This window comes from Cygnus olor, chromosome 4, assembly GCF_009769625.2.
Source record: "Cygnus olor isolate bCygOlo1 chromosome 4, bCygOlo1.pri.v2, whole genome shotgun sequence".
NCBI lineage: Eukaryota > Metazoa > Chordata > Aves > Anseriformes > Anatidae > Cygnus > Cygnus olor.
The window spans coordinates 46,152,661-46,171,831 of NC_049172.1; the positions used below are offsets into that span (position 1 = coordinate 46,152,661).

General features: G+C 45.1%; 2 protein-coding genes across 8 annotated transcripts in view; both read left to right on the plus strand.

Annotated features, from left to right (window-relative positions):
* Nucleotides 1-778: 778 nt before the first annotated feature.
* Nucleotides 779-4,842, plus strand: SPP1 (secreted phosphoprotein 1). The gene is made up of 7 exons (XM_040555989.1): nt 779-1,008; nt 2,164-2,230; nt 2,336-2,383; nt 2,971-3,075; nt 3,229-3,276; nt 3,542-3,802; nt 4,192-4,842. Exons 2-7 carry the CDS (start codon nt 2,177-2,179, stop codon nt 4,594-4,596), a joined length of 921 nt encoding a protein of 306 aa, XP_040411923.1. The 5' UTR covers nt 779-1,008; nt 2,164-2,176; the 3' UTR covers nt 4,597-4,842.
* Nucleotides 4,843-5,266: 424 nt separating this feature from the next.
* PKD2 (polycystin 2, transient receptor potential cation channel) overlaps nt 5,267-19,171 on the plus strand; it is a 29,775-nt gene continuing 15,870 nt past the window's right edge. For 2 of the 7 annotated variants that reach the window (XR_005819349.1, XR_005819350.1), the window contains exons 1-8: nt 9,352-11,409; nt 13,720-13,853; nt 14,202-14,452; nt 14,745-14,969; nt 15,553-15,781; nt 15,969-16,139; nt 17,292-17,473; nt 18,172-18,292. Coding sequence is in view for 4 of the 7 variants with exons in the window: in XM_040555192.1 (XP_040411126.1) it covers nt 5,282-5,540; nt 5,578-5,700; nt 11,296-11,409; nt 13,720-13,853; nt 14,202-14,452; nt 14,745-14,969; nt 15,553-15,781; nt 15,969-16,139; nt 17,292-17,473; nt 18,172-18,292 (1,809 nt within the window). In the remaining 3 variants the exon portion in view is untranslated. Of the gene's footprint in view, nt 5,541-5,577; nt 5,701-9,350; nt 11,410-13,719; nt 13,854-14,201; nt 14,453-14,744; nt 14,970-15,552; nt 15,782-15,968; nt 16,140-17,291; nt 17,474-18,171; nt 18,293-19,171 lie in introns of those variants that run through there. The other 5 variants (XM_040555192.1, XM_040555191.1, XM_040555189.1 and 2 more) reach the window with 5 other exon arrangements.

Below are 19,171 nucleotides of genomic sequence, written 5' to 3' on the forward strand. Positions count from 1 at the left end.
GGCAGGGGGACCGGCAACAGTGGCTGTCCAGGCAAGGTGCTACCGTCAGCAGAGCTGACATGCTGCTCGGTGGGTGGCAGGTGTGGAATTTCATCCCACAACATCTCTTTGTTCCCAATACTAGTCATGGCACTTCTTGAGACGGAGTATATGCCTCGAATTTGGTCCTTGGAAAGGGTCCTGCAGCGGGCTCAGTGCAGCAGACAGCTGCAGCAGGTGACTCAACTGGTCCAGCTGAAAGAGTGAATGAAACTGGAAAGGACCCAGAGGGGATACTACTGAATAGAAACGGAGAGAGAATTTCAGATAATGGCGCACAACCCCTTTTTAATTAGCATATCAGTGGATCTGATGTACCTTTCCAAACAAGTTTCTGGAAGCAGAAAGCTTATTGAGACAGACTAATATTGTTTTCTTGTTCAGACTGAAAAGGCAGAAAGCCATCTTCTGCGCCCTGCCTTTGTAATTCCCGTTGCAAGATGTATACCTGCTGAGCAAATCTCCTTAATACCTTTTTGGGGAGCTTTATGTTCAGGTCTTCCTGCAGGCATTATGCATCCCTACCCCTTACAGAACAGGGCGTGAAAGGTTTCTGGGAAGCAGGGCTCTGCCTCCTTACAAAAGGAGGACGGATGTGCCCTGAAGTCCTCCTACACGATACCAACTGCTGTGCATTCAACAAACCTGCTGGTTAATGATCTTGCCCATAAGTAATGTTTTAACCATAGAGTGGCTTTTGTTTGCTTCAAAAGCCACAAAGCCAAAGAGGAAGTGTAGGAGAACGTGGGCAGGACGGTGGCCAGGAGCCTCATGACCTCAGCTTTTTCCGCCACGCAGGGATTGGTGGCCAGTCTCGGGGACAGGGTTTAAATTCCCCATAGTTGCAGATGCCAGGCAGTCAGGGACGAAGGGAGAAAGCCAGAGCTTCTTGCAGCCAACGAGCAGGAGCTGCTGCTGGGATCACTGGGAGCCCTCCTGCTACAGCAGACTCCTCCAGCACCAGAAAAGGTAATTTTTTGCTTTTTCACCCAATGCATGCCTTTCTGTCTGTAGCTTCACCCAAGGCGAGCTTCCAGAGCTGCATTGCTGGGCAGGAACATTTGATGCTTCTCTGTGGGAAAAGGTCTGCTTCTAGAGGGAGAAGGTGGTTGCTGAAGCAATACAAAGTACCACAAAAAATAAAAAAATCACAGTTTTAAATCTGTGTGCTGATAGATATCAGGAGGTTACTGAAAACCCTGAAAGCTTCCTTCCGCGTGTAACCACAGCCTTGTAATATCCCAGTTTCTCCTGGCAGGCTTGCAGTTGGTGCTGCATGCTACTGAAGGGGTGGGAGGTGTGCCCTTCTCTGTGTATCTCTTGGGACTGCAGTACCTCTAATAGAGAGTCCTGCCTTACTGTCAGGCTTATTAATATGTTTTAAATGTCTGTAGTAGCCTTTCGTTTCTGCTATGACTTACTAAAGTTTTAAATGCTCCTTGTTCATTCCAGAACTGGCTTAATTTATCAGGGATGTTGTTTATCCTGGGAAATGGTCTGTCAGCACCAAAATTTACTGCAACTCAGCACTGTCCCACAGGCACCACTCTTTTATCAGATTGCTAAAACTGCAGTGTGAGCAGTTATTTCACTTCATCTCCTGCTTGGAAATGCAGGTTGTTCTGTTCAAAATTCTGCAGGGGAAATGAAAGTCTGTCCATAAAAGCGGTTCCTGTTCATGTAAAGTGAATTTACTCACAGCCACTCTAGTTAATAATTCTGAAAACTAGTTTTAAAGTAACTGAAAAACAAATCCAAGCTGGGTTTGTGTTGTCTGGTCTCTTGATGAAATGATGTTAACTCGATGATAACAAACCCTTACTGACCTGCATAGCACCTTATTTTTCAGAAGAGGTCTGCTTGTCCTCTCAGTGGGATTGCTCTCCCCACTGCTCAGCAATTTTCAATATCTGCTTTTAAATTTCTTGTAGCTTTTGAGTTGCTAAGTCATTGCAAAACCAGCTAGTTGGGGGACAGAAAAATAAGATGGCAATGGGCTGGCTGAATCCGAGTTAGAGAGTTGCTCTAGGCACAGTAAAGAACACCAGGAGAAAGAAAAAGCCTATGGCATTTTTTTTTGTGGTAGTTTACCTCATTAACTTATCGTTACAACTTATTTTCCAGGTAAAACATCACAATGAAGGTGACAGTTCTTTGCTTATGCCTTATCAGCGTTGCTGCTGCATGGCCGGTGAGTACATCATAAATGTGTATTAGTGATCACTTGCAATATTTTCTGTGCACTTTAGCGAGAAATTGATACCCATAAACCCTTTTTCTCTTTCCTCCCTTCAAGATTAAATCCAAGCAGCATGCCATTTCTGCCAGCTCTGAAGAAAAATACGTAAGTTTCTTTGTCCTTCTATCTGTTGTCTTTAATAAAGCAGTTGTGATTTATACTACTACACACTAGTGTGGGTTGGATAACAATGTCTAGTGTTAGAAGAGCACTGCAACCCACTTCCTGTGAATTTTGGAGTGGTGTGAGCAAATGATATTCATCTTGTATAGAGTTATTTGATTTATACCCAATCACTAGCTACTAAACTTGTAAAATCAATTATTTTCTCTAAGAACCAGCTACTGCATTTAGTTTGGGGTCTTGATGGTGAGGGAGATAGATCACTGTAGGGAAAAGAGTCTGAGAATGAGCAGAAACCACAGCGTTTAGATGTAACTCCAAATGTCACTAAAATGAGCACAGGCACATCTGCTGTACCATCTTATTTGGGTCTAACGTTCATCTGGGATTGTGGCTTGTTCCCAGTCCTCTCCCTGTGGCAGGGGATGGTTGAGGACACATCCTGTATGAACAGAGTACGTGCTGCAGCTGCCACACCTGCGTGAACACAGATTGCACGGTGCCGACAGTTTCACTGGCTCCACTCTGCTCCTTTTTTCCTCCTTAAAACCTCCTTTTTTCTCCTGAAGGACCCCAGGGGCCATCACTCACACAGACAACACCACAACCTTGTGAATTCTCACTCTCAAGAGCTCCTGCAGCACCCGCAGAATGACCTGGCATCACTTCAGCAGGTACGCCCAACTGACTTGGGGAGAAAGTGTGGCATCTTTCAATGCCAAACCTTGCGATTTAGGATTAAGTGCTTAAAGAATAATGAGCTTGTTTATCAGCTCCACTGAATGCGCCTCTTTGTGCTAATATAGTGAGTTTTCTGTTGTTTTCAGACTCTTTACTCTTCAGAAGAAAATGCTGAAAATGTCCCGGTAAAACTGGTAAGTGTTTTGGATGGCTAAATGCCAGCTGAGCTCTGCAGGGCAGCCAGTGCATAGCAATACTTGCTCTCCTCAGCCAAATGCAGTTCTTGTGGTAACATTTCCCCCTAAATAAAGCAAGGCTTCAGGCAGGATGGGGCAAATTAGGAACAATTTGGGCACTTAGGTCTGCAACAGTGCCTAAGCACTGGTTTAGCAGGAGGGACGTTGCTTGGCATGCCTCAGTGTATGTCGATTTGATTGATGCATGGTTAATGCTTTCCAGCACTTTCCTGATGTGCCAAGCAAGAGCCACGAGGCTGTGGATGACGACGACGATGATGATGATGATAATGATTCCAATGACACTGACGAGTCTGATGAGGTTGTCACAGACTTTCCCACAGACATCCCAGTAACGGCACCCTCCCCTCCCTTCCCTTTCACCCGTGGGGACAACGCAGGCAGGGGCGACAGTGTGGCATACAGGATGAAGGCCAAAGCCAGCATGGTGAAATCGAGCAAGCTCCGCAAAGCTGCCAGAAAGGTGAATGGGGCTGTGCAGCGGGTATTGGAAAAGGGTGGTGAAGATGAGAATGGAGATATTATCATATGGGAGTCAGCTCTGAAAAGGATTGGCGGGAGGTAAAGGCAGGCGTAACCAGAGGGGTGCCTTTCCTCTGGACACCCCCAGTCAGTGAGGGCTGTGGACATGCGGAGGCAGGAGCACAGCCCGCTGCTGCAAGCAAGGCGGTAATGCGGGTTGCACTGCCCTGATGGGCTTGCACGCAGGAAATCTGAGTCCAGGATCAGACCTGAGTTTCTTATAACATGACCAGTTTGTGTAAGTCCACACTGTCTCAGAGCAGAGGTGTAGCACTGCAGCACAGGTGGCAGGCGGCTGATGGCTCTTCATTTTCCCTTTGTGCAATGCAGCTCATTGCAGATGATGCCACAGAGGAAGATGAGAGTGCCCTGCATGGGGACAGCCAGCAAGTGGGGCTCTGGCAGAAGGAACTGGCTGCCCACCGTGCCCCAGGGAAGCGTGCTGTCAGTGGAGAGTGGCTGGACAAGAGCCATGAGCGGGACAGCAGCGAGCTCACCCACCACCAGAGCATGGAAAATGACAGCCGTCAGAAATTCGACAGCCCCGAGGTTGAGGGAGGTGACAGCAAGGATGGTGCCAGAGGCGAAGGCCGCCACAGCATGGAGAGCAGAGAGAGACGGGTCAGCGCAGCTGCCAGCATCCCCACTATTGATGACACCAGCAACCAGACATTGGAGAGTGCTGAGAACGCTCGAGAGCATCACAGCATTGAAAACAATGAAGTCACAATTTAAGGGGAATCTGGTGTGTTCCTCCTTTCCGTAATTTCTGCCAAAATGTGGGGCTGGGGGAGAGCAGATCTGCTGTGGTATCTGTAAACACAGAGTGCGTGGCGATGCTCAAGTTGGGGCGCACTGCTTCCTGACCACCCAGCCAGGCTGTGGTGGGGTGCTGGGGAGCGGTGCCTCCGGGGGATGCTGCGCATCCTGCTGCCTGTGTATATTTTGTAACCGGATTTAAATAAAATCATAAAAAACCCATTCCTCAGGGTTGTGTTGCTGTGTGGTGGTGGTGGGGGGGGAAGAGCTGCGTAGCTCATGGTGCGAGGAGCTTCCACACGTACATGAGGTGAAATACTCGTGTGTGTGTGTGTGTGTGTCCTGTGATTATTTCTGCTTTTACCAAAACACACAAAACCACAAAACTTTATTTCGGCAGGGCCCGACTGCGTGGCGGGAGGAGCGCTGAGGAGAAAAGGGCGGGAAGAGCGCTCCCCTCAAGGGCCGCCGGAGGGAGGGAGGGAGGGAGGCGGGCGGCCGTGAGAGGTGCTGCGGCCGGTCGGGCCGACCGACCGACCGACCGACCGCCGGACGGATCGACTACATCTCCCTCCGTGCCCCGGGCTTTCCGGGCTGGCCCCGGAGGGCGGGGAAGGGGCGGTGGCGGCTGCGCCCCGCCCCGGGCAGCGGCGGCGGGCTGATGGCGGGCCGCGGCGGCTGCCGGCGCGGCCGGGAGCAGCTGGAGCTGGAGCGGCTGGGCGAGGCGGCGCGGGCAGGCTCCTGCCCGCCGTCGCCGCCGCCGTCCGCCTGCTCGCGGCAGGCGTGGAGCCGGGACAACCCGGGCTTCGAGCCCGAGGAGGAGGAAGCGGCGGCGGCCGCGGCCGCGGCGGCGGCGGCGGGGGGGCCGGTGCTGGAGATGGACGTGGAGTGGGGCAGCCCCGCGGCGTCGCTGGGCAGCGGCGCGGCGGGGCAGGGCGGCGGCGGGGGCGGCGGCAGCGGCGGCGGCTGCCCGCGGGGCGCGGCGGGCGGCGGAGGCTCCGAGCCGCCACCAGGGGCCGCCCGACGGCGCCGCGCCGCACCGGGCCGCCTGGGCCAAGCGGCTGGCCCGGCGCCTGCGAGGTGAGAGCCCCGGCGGGCGGGCTGCCCGTCCGTCCCCCTTGCTTTCCATCTGCTTCTCCTCCCCGCCGCCCCTGCAGCCTCGGCCTGCGCGCACCTCGCTGTTCTGTGCCTCCGCGCTCTGTCTGCTCTCAGTGTGAGGCCGTCCCGAGCGGCTTCGGGGCCTTCGTGGCATGTGGAGGGCTGTTCTCTGCTCAGCTGGCCCTCTGGCTCCGGTACAGCAGAGAGAACGACCCCGGGGGTTGATTCAGGGCACCTGCGAGAGCGCCCCTGCCTCTTGGGAAAAGTTTGAAATGTCAGCATCAAGGCACAAATATCTACTGTGCTTAAGGGTCAGAGAAGATCTTTATAAATTAAGCCTTCTTACAAAACATGGATTTTCCTGGTGTGGTGGACGCCAATGTTACTGGTTGTCGCAGCGTCAGCAGAAGCGTTAAAACGCACCCCATTTGAAGCAGGGACTTGTAAAGCAGACGGTTCTGCGCCCTTTGCATCTTCACTTGTTTTTTATGTGCATTAAGAAGCCATTTGCTGTTACGATTGCTCTGACTTGAGCTGTCTCAAACCAAAATAAATCCCTCTGGATCGCTGGGGTGTTTTACCTGGGTGCAAGTCGGATTTGCAGAGGTTTTGGATTAGAGGATCTTTGCAGCAGGTATTAGTGGGAGACTGCTTCAGTGAACTAAGTCACTTTATAACGAGAGACCAGAATGCCCAGGAAAAAAATGCGAGTGATAATTACACATTATGTACTAACTGACAGTGCTCTGTTTGGAGTCTGCAGTGGTGTCTTTAGCTTAGTGAGTCACTGAGGTCTATAAATGGTTTGGGTAGGAGCTGCTTAACACAGAGAAAGTCAAGTCCTGGTATCAAAATGCACAGCTAACAGTGCTCCCTTCCCACCAGCCAGCGATGAGAAGCATCTTGCTGTGCGTGCTTGCAGCTATGGTGAAAAGTCACGGTTCTGCGCGAGGCGAATGTGACAGCGATGTGACAGCGATTTCGGGATGGCTCCAACCTGGCCTAATTGCTGCTGTCTCACCTCAGTCCTGGCTTCTGCTGGAGTGCTCAAAACAGATTATCTGCATTAGGACTGGTTTTGGTGCTGGTTTCTGAGTTGTTTTGAATCTGAAGTCAGAGCTAAATGCTCTGTGATTTGAGTAAGGTCAGAGTGCTCTCTAGGTGGAAAGAAAGTACAATGCTTTTATCCACCTTATGAGAGACCATTCTAGCAAAGGTTTGGTAAAATTTCTCGTTGAATCACCCACAGCGCATCTGCAGCCACAGCTTAGTGCAGTGTGGGATGGCTTGGGGAACAGGAGGGTTATTTGGTTTTAGTATGCTTGGTTTTGGTTATTTATTTATTTATTTAAGGCTGTATGTGTATTTTCACCTAGTTCAGTGGTGTGAGCAGCAGTGCCAAGAGGGATCGTTTTTTGGTGAAGCTGCATGCTGTGCTGGGCAGAATGAGCCCAGGGCAGCACCGGTTCCAGGCAGGCATTGCTGGAGGAGATGTTCAGGCCCTGTTCTGCTGCCTAAAAGCAGCACAGCTTCAGCTGGAATAAGCAGTTTGGGAGCTGATGCACATCTGTAACTTGAACATTTAATTTCTGTTCTCAGGCTGAAAGATGAGGACCAGTTTTGGCATGGTAATGTCACACAAATGGTGTGCTTCTCTTTCTGTTACTGGGTGTCAGCGATTAATCAAGCGTGTGCTGCCTGGCAAATGGTGCCAGGTTCCATCTTTTTGCACTGTAAGAAAGAAAAAAGAACTGAAGAAAAAAAATTTTGATAATGGCTATGGACCAAGCTGTCTCTTGGTGTTTTAGATGGTGAACGCTGTTCATATTCTATTTTTAGCCGCAAAGTACAAAGAGTTGGTTTCATGGCCTAGGAATGTTTGCAGTGGATTTATTCCTGTGGTTCCTATCTGCAGTTTCTGCTGATTTCTGACCCATGTGCGTTTTGTGCTTACAGGCAAGTGCAGCCAAAGTTCCTGCAGTAGACAGGTTTGTTTCTGGCTCTGTAACCCCGAGAATGTTGTTGCCATTAATTTTATAGGTGCAGGAAATTACTTTCGTGCCATAGGGGTACTGCTCGGGACTGCGTTTGCCTGCCGTGTGGGCAGTGAACCTTCTCTGGAGAATGTGATGGCTTCAGGCTACATAGCGAAAGGGCTGATTGCAAGCCTGAAATTGACACGGAACACTTGAAGGATAACTGTCAAAGAGAAAACGGAGGTTTCAGTATTGGAAACGGCACTCGGTAGTGACATTTCGTGGATAACCACGAGGATCTCTGAACACTGGGATATGGCAAACTTAGTTTTATTTGAAGATAACTAGAGGAAAATTAACAGAGATCTGTTTGATGAAATGCTGCTTCACCAGACAGGATGCAATGCAAGAAGGATTAATCCTTTGGATACCAAAAATAATAGCAGTACCGTGGATAAGCAGGTTGCTGCTCGTCAGCAGAGTGCTGTTAAATGACAGCTTATGCTTTGCTTGCTGTCCGGTTGTGAAATAGACATGCTAACAAAGAGGATTGCTGGAAACAGGATTTTGGTAATTGCAGCGATCAGGGAGACTGCAACAGGAGTTACTAAGTGAATAGAAACTCGACTGATAATGATTGTCGCTTAGTTTTCAGTCAGTGGGGCTTCTCAGTTGCAATGTAAGCCTCCCCTGCCTTTGCAGATCTCCCCAGCTGCCAGGAGGAGAGGAGGAGGTGGCTGCTCATCTCAGCTACTGAGGAAGTTGTCAGAAGGTTTGATGGGCAAGGGTAAGGGCCGTTTCCAGAGCCAGGCTGGAAAAGTTATCTTCCCGCCAGAGCTGTGCTTGGTCACCCAGCCTCACCGTGTCCTCGTATGCGTCAGTACGAGGTCGTGCACGTGGTGGTATTCTTGAGAGGTTTTCCTGGTTATTGTTAAATGGCAGTATCAAACGCCATTTTCAGCCATTCGTTAATTGTGATAACAGTCATCCGATCTGTACCGAGTTGGGTTAGTACCGGCTCTGAAAGGAATGTTAACTTCAGCTGGAGCAGGAGGCGGTGTTGTTGCTCTGGTTGTTTCGGGAGGAGGAACCTTTCCTTGGGGCCACACTGCTCTCCCTCTGCATTTCTGGGCAGGCGTATGGCCGTGGGCACCTGGGGGGTGGCAGCGCCGTCCCTGCAGAGCTACTGGGTGCCTTTGGAAATTTTCCATAAAGCCTGACTAGTTTATGTGCCTTCTGTACCTTATAACCTTGGATTTACGTATATAAAGGGGTATATGTGTGTGTGTATGTCCATTGTGTGTTTATATGACATGCAAACTACTTTTATGCATGCAAACAGAAAGATTTTAATTTCCTGTGTTACCTGTGTAGCAAATGTATATAAGGAATGAAATGAAATAATTAATCAAGGCTAGAAACAACGTTTTTGGTGCTCACATTAGATGTCAACTTAAATCCAGCACTGCTTATCACCATTATGCATTTAGATGCATCTGAAATAATATTCTAATGCAGCAAAAAATGGAAGTACTATGTGTGTTTGCTAAAAATGTGGCAGCTAATGAATGCTTCAAGCTAGCTATTGGGTAAATCCGAAGTTCACTTAACAGAAGGATCATTATGTGATCTCTGGTGCTGGTTTTTGTTTTATTTTGTTTTGTTTTTTTTCATATGAAACTTCCTGTTCTTTGCTGACTTGTAACGGTTTTCTAAAAGGACAGAAATGAAGCTTGCAAGCTTTCTCCACATTTCTTGCTGGTGAGTAATGTGCTGACAGCCCGGACACAGCTCTCGCCAGCCCAGCTCACTGCCTGCTCCAGCCTTTTCTTCCTCTCTCCTGCAGTGTTTTCGCGGTTTTATTATGAGGGTTGCTAGTGCAACGTACTGCTGGATTAAGGGCTGAATTTGTTGCCTTCTGTGCTACTAGTGACTCTGTAAACCTTCTTGGTTTTGTGTTTCTGCCTTCCAGAATGACCTAATGGTGAGGATTTGGCATTTCGTGTAGTAAAGCAGCAGTCCTTACTCGTAAATTTTCAAACTTACCCTTAAAGAACAGCTTTGGAAATGTTCTTTTCTTCTGGGGGCTGATGCCAGTGAAGGGTGTAATTAAGGGTGTAATTAACCAATCAAGGAGCATGAGCAGAGATCAACGCGAAGGCTGTCGGTGCTTGCTGGGCATATGCACGAGAGGTTTCCCAGTTGACTTTGTGGTTAGGTCACAACTCAGTCTGTGGTAGCTGCAAGGCTTCTGCAAACATCAGGCGCCTTAATGCTTTCTGAATAAAACTCCTCGTCAGGCTGAGTGAAGAGCTTCCTCATTCCTGACTTTCTGTTAGCAGATGGAGCTCTTCGGTGGGAGCAGCTTAGCCCTTTGGCTGTCCTGGTCTGGGCTGCAGAGGTTGTAAAGCAACCAGACCCTCTCCTCCTTGTCAGCTTTGTAACTTGTTTTGGCTATCTCTTGTTGCTGTTCCATTCCCTTCAAATTACTGTGGCATGATTGAAGGATCCAAGATTTTTTCCTAGGAATTTTGGGGTCACTTCGTTTCCATCTACTGGGAATGTGAAGAATGTTTGAAAAGGTTGGCAGTTTAAGATGCCTGAAAAGGCAAAGAGTGGAAGTTTGGCAGTCTGCTGTAGGAGTTAAATATTATTTCTATATGCTTTTCCTTCCACCATAAACTAAGGTCAAATTTATTTAGGCTTAAATAAAGATAAATTCCCTGAAGGTAGCAATCCTGGACTGAACAGCACCAGCTGTTCCCATTTTTGTTCTGTTCCGGTATTAGGCACAGGAAATCAGCGTGGTTGCTACTAACTGCTTTCCACTCTCATGCATCTTACTGTTAACAACTCCATTTAATAGACTCTTTTGCTTTTCTGTCACCCTTTTGGAAGTATTGAGCACCCTCCAGTGAGTTCTTATACACTCTTGTCTTGAGAATGCTGGGTGTAATGCCACGAAGCTGGTAGCACACACGAATGTTGTAACGCAGTCGTCCAGTTTGACAGCTCAACATCAGCTGGTCCCATAGGCTGCTGCTAAATTTTTGCTGTGCAAGGAAAGAAACATGAGGTTACAACATATTTTCTTTACAGGTGTTTGACAGGCCTACCATCCCTTTCAGGTAGAAAGTTATTTAATATTACTAATAAAGGTTCAGTACTGAATGTGCATTTTCATTCATCCGATAATGCTTTTCATATTAAAATTGAAAAAAACAGCACGAATTGTAGCATATCTTGGAGGATGGCTACCTGTGCATGCCTTTGTATACTTGGGTGTGTTTTCATACCACCTAATTTAAGTGGCAGCACTTCTGGCAGATATTCAGAAGCTTCCACAAGAGTTCTGCTGCACGGTTAATAAATGATTATGGTCCCTCACGAGTAGCTAGCACTGCTGCGGGCCCAGTTCGACTTGCACAATGGTAACGAGAGAAGCAGTTTTTGCTTGAGCTTAGATCAGTTTAAAATCCAGCACAGAACCTGTGGCAGACATGACGTGGGTGAAGCTTTCAAAGCCACTCGACTAACTGTGCCACTTGTGTATCTGGTCTCAGACCCCTGTGTGTATCACTGTGTGTGTTTTTCTTAAAAGGTCTGTGGGGCACAAGACTCATGGAAGAAAGCAACACCAGCAGAGAGCGATACCTGAAAAGTGTTTTACGGGAGTTGGTTACATACATGATTTTCCTTGTGGTCTTGTGTGTCCGTAAGTACCCTTCAGCATTAATGCATGTGGTTCCTTATGCTCAAGTGTATGTGGATCACTGGAGACTTGTATGATTTTAGTGTCATTTGTCTTGTTATCTGTCATATGAAACACAGTCAGGCTGTGCTTATGAGTGTTATGTCCAAGTACGTGAGACATGGCTGTCTGGTTCAAGGTTTGCAATCTTACTGACCACCTAGAGAGGAAGCAGAATGCAAACCTCAACTCACTTCTTAAAAAATTATTATTTTATTTGCCTTTTAAGCACATGACTGGTTTTAGGTATGTACTCTAGAGTCCACACAAGATACTATTAGTCAATTTTACTAAAGACACGCTTGAGAAAAACAGGCAGAAGTGAGGAGTTTGATGGATCTCCAGCCTAATGCACATAATGTTCATGGACCCAAAATGGGCTTTAAGGTGTAATGTAACAGATCTGAGGGCAGGTTTTTTTTGTTTTTTTTTTCTGGGCATATGAACTTAGATTTGAATCTTTATTTTTTTAATATATTAATTGCCAAAACAAGGTGTGTTCATATATTTGCGTAACAATCAGCAAGTCAGTGCAAAATAAAACTTGATGTGGTGTTGATGAAATAGATGTTTTACTTGGTTACTAGTGAGAATAACAAAAAAATCTGTGTGCATTAAGTTAGTGTAACTTGGTGGGTTACCCCCAGTTCTTAGCAAGGGCAGTTCTGTTCTAAATGTCCACAGTGTAAATGGCTTTCAAGTTGTCATTTTTGATCAGCTCTAACAGGGCAAGGTGCTGTTGTTATTTCTGGGGAATTAAAACTTTTTTTTTTTTCCCCTGAAGACAGACAGACAAACAAACAAACAAAAAAACAGCTCTGGGAGCGAGTGCCTTGCTTGTCCACAGCACAATTACTAAAACAAAAAACAAACAAACAAACAAAAAAAACCCAAACCACAAGCCTTATTCTGGTGACACAACTCACAGCTGTTTAGGTGATGTACAGCACGAATGATTATGTACTAACTCTAATGTTTATTTCCTTCCTGAGACATTTAGGAGTGCTTGGTGCAGGTTTATGGACAAGGGAATGTAAGACTGCTTGTGGCTCAGCCACTGGGAGAGGTGTAGCATGAGAGACTTGAATGAGAACACGTTTGTCTTTGGTGGGAGAAGCTTGCTTACAGACTGTTCATAATTCATTCTGTTGTAGAAAATATTTCTGGTAACAGAATGTGGGGAAAAATGTAGTATGCCAAATGTGTACGGACACTGCTAACTCATTAATTTTTTTTAAGTACGATCTCTTTTAATTTTACACTCAAGCAGTAACTATGGGACAGACTGGTCTTTGGTGTGACACGCCTTAGGAGGGTGCTTTCTGCTTCTGGCTAAATGCTATTAGCAATCCTTGTGTTATTTATTTTTGAGAGAATCCAGGTATTCCACAATTGAGGCTCACATGCAACGTGCCACGCAGCAGGAAACGTTTATTAAAAATAGTTCTTGTTCTCCATTTGCTAAAGAAAACATGCTTTCTTCCCTATAATAAAATATTTGTGTAAGTTTGTGAGAACAGATGAAAATTGTTCACCGTAGATGTGATCTTTCAGGCTTCTCTGGGTTTTAGCCTTGAAATGGTTTTAAGTATTTATAGGCAGTAGCAGTACCAGTGCCAAAGATTGCTTTCTCAAGCTGTCAGGGCTTTGTATGTCATTTTATAATTTATGCTCCGTGGTACTCAGCCTCATGCTTGGCCCAGCGCGAGGGAAAGAAGTAGCATGCAGCCATTATTTTCTGCAGAGAGATTCTCTTATAAGCACTGCACACCTTGGGTGGAGTTCTGTTGTCTAACAACACATGTTCAGTGTTGTTTGCCATGCCCCACGCTGCCTACGTTGAGCATCATTTTCTGCTCTGGCAGGACATGGTTCTTCCAACGCCTTGCATCATCCGTTCCAGCTCTCTGCCGAGACCTTGGATAGCTCAGGACACCTCAAATGGCACTAGCTGCCTCTCTTCAGGCTGCTGAGTCCTGCCTTTGTGGTTCTTGATGTTGGGTTTTGTAGGAGCATTAATAGCAAGTGAGGTGTGGGAAGGAGAACTGTGTGTTCTGAACTGGTTGATCGATCTGTTTTTCGCTGCTTTTTATATTGTAATCACAGCTGACAGACAGTTGCTGCTTGGTGTGGGTTTTGTTCTGAAACAGACTTTTTAGTGCAGAATCTATGCAAGTGCAACCCGATCTATCCAAAACAAGCGAATAGGTACTCTTTGTCTTTTTCTTCCCCTTGCCCACTTTAAACTCTCTCCCCTACCCAAATCTCTTGCAGTGACTTACGGGACAGTGAGTTCCAGTATGTATTACTACACGAGGGTTATGTCACAGCTCTTCCTGGAAACACCTGTCTCGAAAATGGAGAAAACTGACTTCAAAACGTTGTCCACAATGGATGACTTCTGGAAGGTAATATTATAAACAAATTGTTATCTTGCTGCTGCTGTGACTTGTTTCTCCTGTCTTGGCCTGTAAATTCAATCTGCAAGCTCTTTTTTTCTAGCATGACGGGGTTGGTTCACGAAGAGCTCTTTGTCAAAGCGATGGAACAAAGTTGGCCTTCAATATGTGAAGGTAATGCTAGGCTAGGAAATGCTAGTAGGGCAGGGCAGGGCTGGGGAACGTCTCTAGAGGACAGCTAACAGTAAGACCTTTGCCTTAACATCAAAAAAAATATATTCTTACATTTCCACAGAATTAAGATGTATAAAAACAGTGCTGGCAACATGCAAACTAAAATTCTGTCTTCCTCCGCAGTTCACAGAAGGCCCTCTGCTGGATGGTCTTTACTGGGATATGTGGTACAACAACAAAACCATGGCAGAAAACAAAAGCTTCATTTATTACGAGAACCTGCTCCTAGGGGTGCCTCGCATTCGGCAGCTGAAAGTGAGAAATGGCTCGTGCTCGATACCCGAGGATCTAAAGGATGAAATCAAAGACTGCTACGATGTCTATTCTGTAGCTAATGAAGATACTGCACCTTTTGGACTTCGAAATGGGACAGCGTACGTAGTACTCTTCATCACGTAGATGTATGTTTTTTTCTGATTGGGTTATGCTGAATGCTATGGTTAGTCACTTCTCATGGGCAACTCTGGAATTGCTTTATGTTGTCTGTAAAGCCAGCTAAAATCCAGTTTGTAAAGCTACCTAAATCCAGCAAACTGTGAAGTCTGCTCCTGAAGAAACCTTACCAAACTTGGTGGTGGTTTTTTTTGGTCAGATTTTATTTGTTTTGTTAATTGTAAGTTGAAAGTGGAAGGATTAACATGCTCTGTCTCACTACTTCTGAACTAGTTGGACATACACCAATGAGAAGGATTTGAATGGGAGCAGCCACTGGGGCTTGCTCGCCACGTACAGCGGGGCTGGTTATTACCAAGACCTCTCAAGGAGCAGGGAAGTGACAGCTGTGCAGATTGCCAGCCTTAAGAAGAACCTGTGGCTGGACAGAGGGACGAGAGCAGCTTTCATTGATTTCTCCGTATACAACGCGAACATCAACCTATTCTGCGTTGTAAGGTATGCACAGAAACACCAGTGGCGTTCACATGGCACGATGTAGGTTGTGGGCCTGGCATTTTCTTCTGATTGCTTGGTTTTAAGAGCATGGGTAAGCGTGTGTTTTGGAGTCAAAGGAGACATCAAGGAGAGCTTGTTCCAGACTACTGAAGTGGCATGCCTCCCTGTCCAGGAAGTGGGACTGCATGTTGTGGCTGCACTCAGCATCTGGAGGCAGTTCGGATTTTCCTGATGCCGCAACAGTTTGGGTGCAGTTTGCATGACTTCCCTGGTTATTAAAGTACATAGGTGGAGAACACCAACTGGTGCAACACCAGTCTTTACGTAGTGTGAAACAGATGGAAATGCAGGCAGGTCTTTATGCATTCCTTCACTGTTTCTGAAATGCTTTGGATTTTAGTTAAAATTGAGGGAACAGTAGTTGGGTTTACTCAACTGTATGAAGACTTCTTTGAAGCATGTGTGGGCTTTTGCCTATTTCCACTTGATTTAAATAATAATATAAATAAAACCAAGTTTCTTTAGTAGTGCTTTTTGTGGACACTGTTTAAATGAATTTTTTTTTTTTTTTTTCCAAATGCAGGTTGTTAGTGGAGTTTCCAGCAACTGGAGGCCTTCTTACGTCTTGGCAGTTTCAGCCAGTGAAGCTGATTCACTACATCTCTACTTTTGATTTTTTCCTGGCAGCCTGTGAAATGACATTTTGTCTCTTTGTTCTCTACTATATGGTGGAAGAGATATTAGAAATTCACATTCATAGATTGCACTACTTCAGAAGTCTTTGGAATTGTCTTGATATCCTTATCATTGTGGTAGGTAATCTTTATATTAAGCCTGAAATTGCTTTCTGAAATGCGCTCTGTGGGAGATGTTAATGGCACTGCATTCATAGTGGGTTTAAAGGGTAGTGCCGTCATCCTGTTTGTGAATATTTTAGGCTAAAATAAAGTGTTTTAAAACTCTCATCACCTTTCACACATTCGTTTCTCTTGTTCTCAGCTCTCTGTAGCAGCTATAGGAATTAGCATCTACAGGACTTCAACTGTTGATATGCTCCTGAAGAAGCTGCTGGAAGATCAGAACTCATTCCCCAACTTTGAACCCTTGGCCTATTGGCAAATGCAATTCAACAACATTGCTGCAGTCACTGTGTTTTTTGTCTGGATTAAGGTAACTCCAAGTTTCCCGTCCTTATTCTAAAATCAGGATGTAAGCTTTCAGAGTGTTCTGAATGTCATGTCATGTATTTCTTTCAGTTTCATCATGTTCTCCTAAAATTGGTCATGGGACAGATAGAGAGCACAAGGGTACCTTCTTGCAGATTAAAAACAAGGTTATAATTCTCTCTCTGCTTTATTCAGCTCTTGTTTAAGTACTGAAGATGCAGTCTGTAGTGCTTTGTCACAGCAGGAATGTGAGGAAATGTTTTCATTATTCCTGAATTGACAAATCAGGACTTGGTACTGGATACTGCTTTTTCCTAGATTGGCTTAACTGTACCCATTTTATCTTTTCAAAACTTCTGTATCATAGAAGTGTTGGTAGTGTCTGATTCAAGTCATAAATGTGGGAAAGCTAGTCCAATTCATACCAAAATTAGATATCTTGCTTTAGTTTAACGTATTTTTTTTTCATTTTAATTTCTCTTTCCTAGTGCTACTTGTCTTCCTGACTTTCCTGTCCTCTGCGTGTAAAAATTGCAGAGGAACATTAAGTTTATGAATTGTCTAGCAGTGGAAAACTTAAGAGCAACGATAAATGCATTTCAGCTATGATATTCCAAATCGATACTTAAATTATCAAGCAAGTTATCCAATCTCCTACTGTTTTGTAGGTCAAAGTTGCATGCAATTTTTGTGTCACCGTGTAAAAACAAAGCAGCTTATTATTAGAAATAACTAACTGCAGAGCTGCAGAGAAACAGAATTATGCAGGTTTAAGGGGACTTCAGGAGGTTTCTCGTCCAACCACCTGCTCAAAGCAAGGTCAGCTGTGAGATCATGTTTCCTCACGTTTTTCTATTTCATTCTGAAAGAATGTAAAGATAAATAAATAGACTTTTGAAAGCATATCAGTAACACTGCTCCGAAGCTAGGGTTTCAAATAGGAGCGCAAGTGGAAGTCAGTTTTCTCACAGTTTTTTTTCTTCACATTTCAAGCCTTAGTGTTTTTTTGGAAGCAATGTATATTTCTGAATATAAATTACCTGACTTTTTCAAATTCAGTAAGGCGTCTTGTGTAAAAAGCCAGAGAGCAGTTGTGATGAGAAACTGTCTTACTTGTCTTCACAGGTTTTTTTTTTTTTCTATTTTCTATTAACAGCTTTTCAAATTTGTGAACTTCAACAGAACGATGAGTCAGTTATCCACTACCATGTCTCGCTGTGTCAAAGATGTCGTTGGCTTCGCTATTATGTTTTTTATTATTTTCTTAGCATATGCTCAGTTGGCCTATCTTGTCTTTGGTACTCAGATTGATGATTTCAGCACTTTCCAGGACTGTATGTAAGTAAAATAATAAAAAAGGCAAAGAATTTCTCAGTACACCTCAACAGAGACCAAAGAAATCCTATAACATCTATCTAAAGAGATAAGCTGTAGACATCTCAATGCTGGTGTAGCTCAGTAGCTGCTTTTTAGAAATGCTTAATCATTTGTAGGTATCTGCGAGAATCCATGAGTGTTTGGTTGGACTCAGTATAGGACAGTAAATCAATTTCCCCTGTATTGGTTTGGTACAACATAACCTGATTCTAAGTGTGGTAATTACCAAGTTGTTTTGACAGATTTCCCCCCCCCCCCCCCGCCTTACACTGGGGCAATAGGGAGCGAAATGTTTCCTGTAGAGAGGCAGAGGCAGCTTTAGAAGGAAATGGTTGGGATTTTACATACTTGAGGGGCAGAAGGGATAGGAGAGCGACAGGCTTGGGTCATTGGTTTTCTTTGCTTCATGTTGCTGCCATTGTCAGTTGTGACCAAAAGCCAGAAATAACCACCTTATTTATGCTTCTTGTGTTGTATCTGATCACAGGTTTGGTTTTGCTTAAAGGTGGGTTTGAGAACTGACTTGGCAATGTCTGATGGAGTATTATAGTAGTGCAGACCTCTCTGCTGCCCGTCTGACTGTTACAGTGAAATAGATTGAGAAGTGCACAGCTCCAAAAGTGTTTTTCTCAACTCCTGGATGTGTTTTGTTTTTAAAGATTTACTCAGTTCCGCATCATTTTGGGAGACTTCAACTTCACAGAGGTTGAAGAAGCTAATCGAATTTTGGGACCAATTTATTTCACTACATTTGTGTTCTTTATGTTCTTCATTCTTTTGGTATGTACACCTTTGTTTACATGGGGTGGGTAGGTGGCAAGTTTCTTTTTATGGCCATTTTTGCATCTCTTGTTCTTGGATTGCTACTGCTACTTGGGACACATTTGTGTTCCATGTAAAGGGCCTCACTTTTACATCATCTTTCACTACACTTTTTGCTTTTTATTTCCTTTAAAGTAGATATGCGTTGTGTATTTGTTGTCTCTCCCTTATAGTGCTCCACGTTGTTGGTTTACTTTTTTATTTATTATGAAGAATTTTTCATTTCTAATTCAAAGCAGTGCCTAGCTTGTATACACAGCAAGCCCATATCCTGTCTTCCTCGTCCGGGGCAGAGCTGGACCAATTCTTTATTTCCATAAAACAACTTGGGGTTCTCCTTCCCCTGCAGATTACCCCTGTACTTCTAGACAAACAGTATTTTAGGAGGCTCAGCGTATCTGAGAAGCAGTATGTAGACATGAGTGTCTCAATTAAATTCACACAGTACAGATATTAGTAGTGAGTAGCCGTCGTTTGTATACTCTCTGTTCACAGTAGTGTTGAATTCATATTACAGTCTTATTAATAAAAGTTAAATACCAAAAGGTGAAGTGAGAAAGACCTCCGAAACCCAGGACATCACGTAAAACCATTTTTTTTTGCCAATATAAGTTAAGAGTCCCAGTATCTTCTACCTGTATGTAGCTTACCAGTAGTTTGGTACTAGCTTTGCTATACGGTAATCTGGTTTCTAATGGTATCTCCAGGCTGAAACTTCTGTGAGCAAGATGTCTTCAGATTATTCCCAGAACGGTGTGTCTTCTGGTGATTTGATAAGGTGGCAACAATTAAAGCAGGATTTTACTAACCTAAAATTGTACAGCAGTCATGTATCAT

What these genes read in the sequence shown, in the direction of transcription:
- SPP1 (XM_040555989.1), top strand. Translation starts at nt 2,177, where the DNA reads ATGAAGGTGACAGTTCTTTGCTTATGCCTTATCAGCGTTGCTGCTGCA. An exon ending in ACCTGGCATCACTTCAGCAG is followed by an intron (nt 3,076 to 3,228) that starts GTACGCCCAACT and finishes TGTTGTTTTCAG; the next exon opens with ACTCTTTACTCTTCAGAAGA. An exon ending in TCCGCAAAGCTGCCAGAAAG is followed by an intron (nt 3,803 to 4,191) that starts GTGAATGGGGCT and finishes TGTGCAATGCAG; the next exon opens with CTCATTGCAGATGATGCCAC.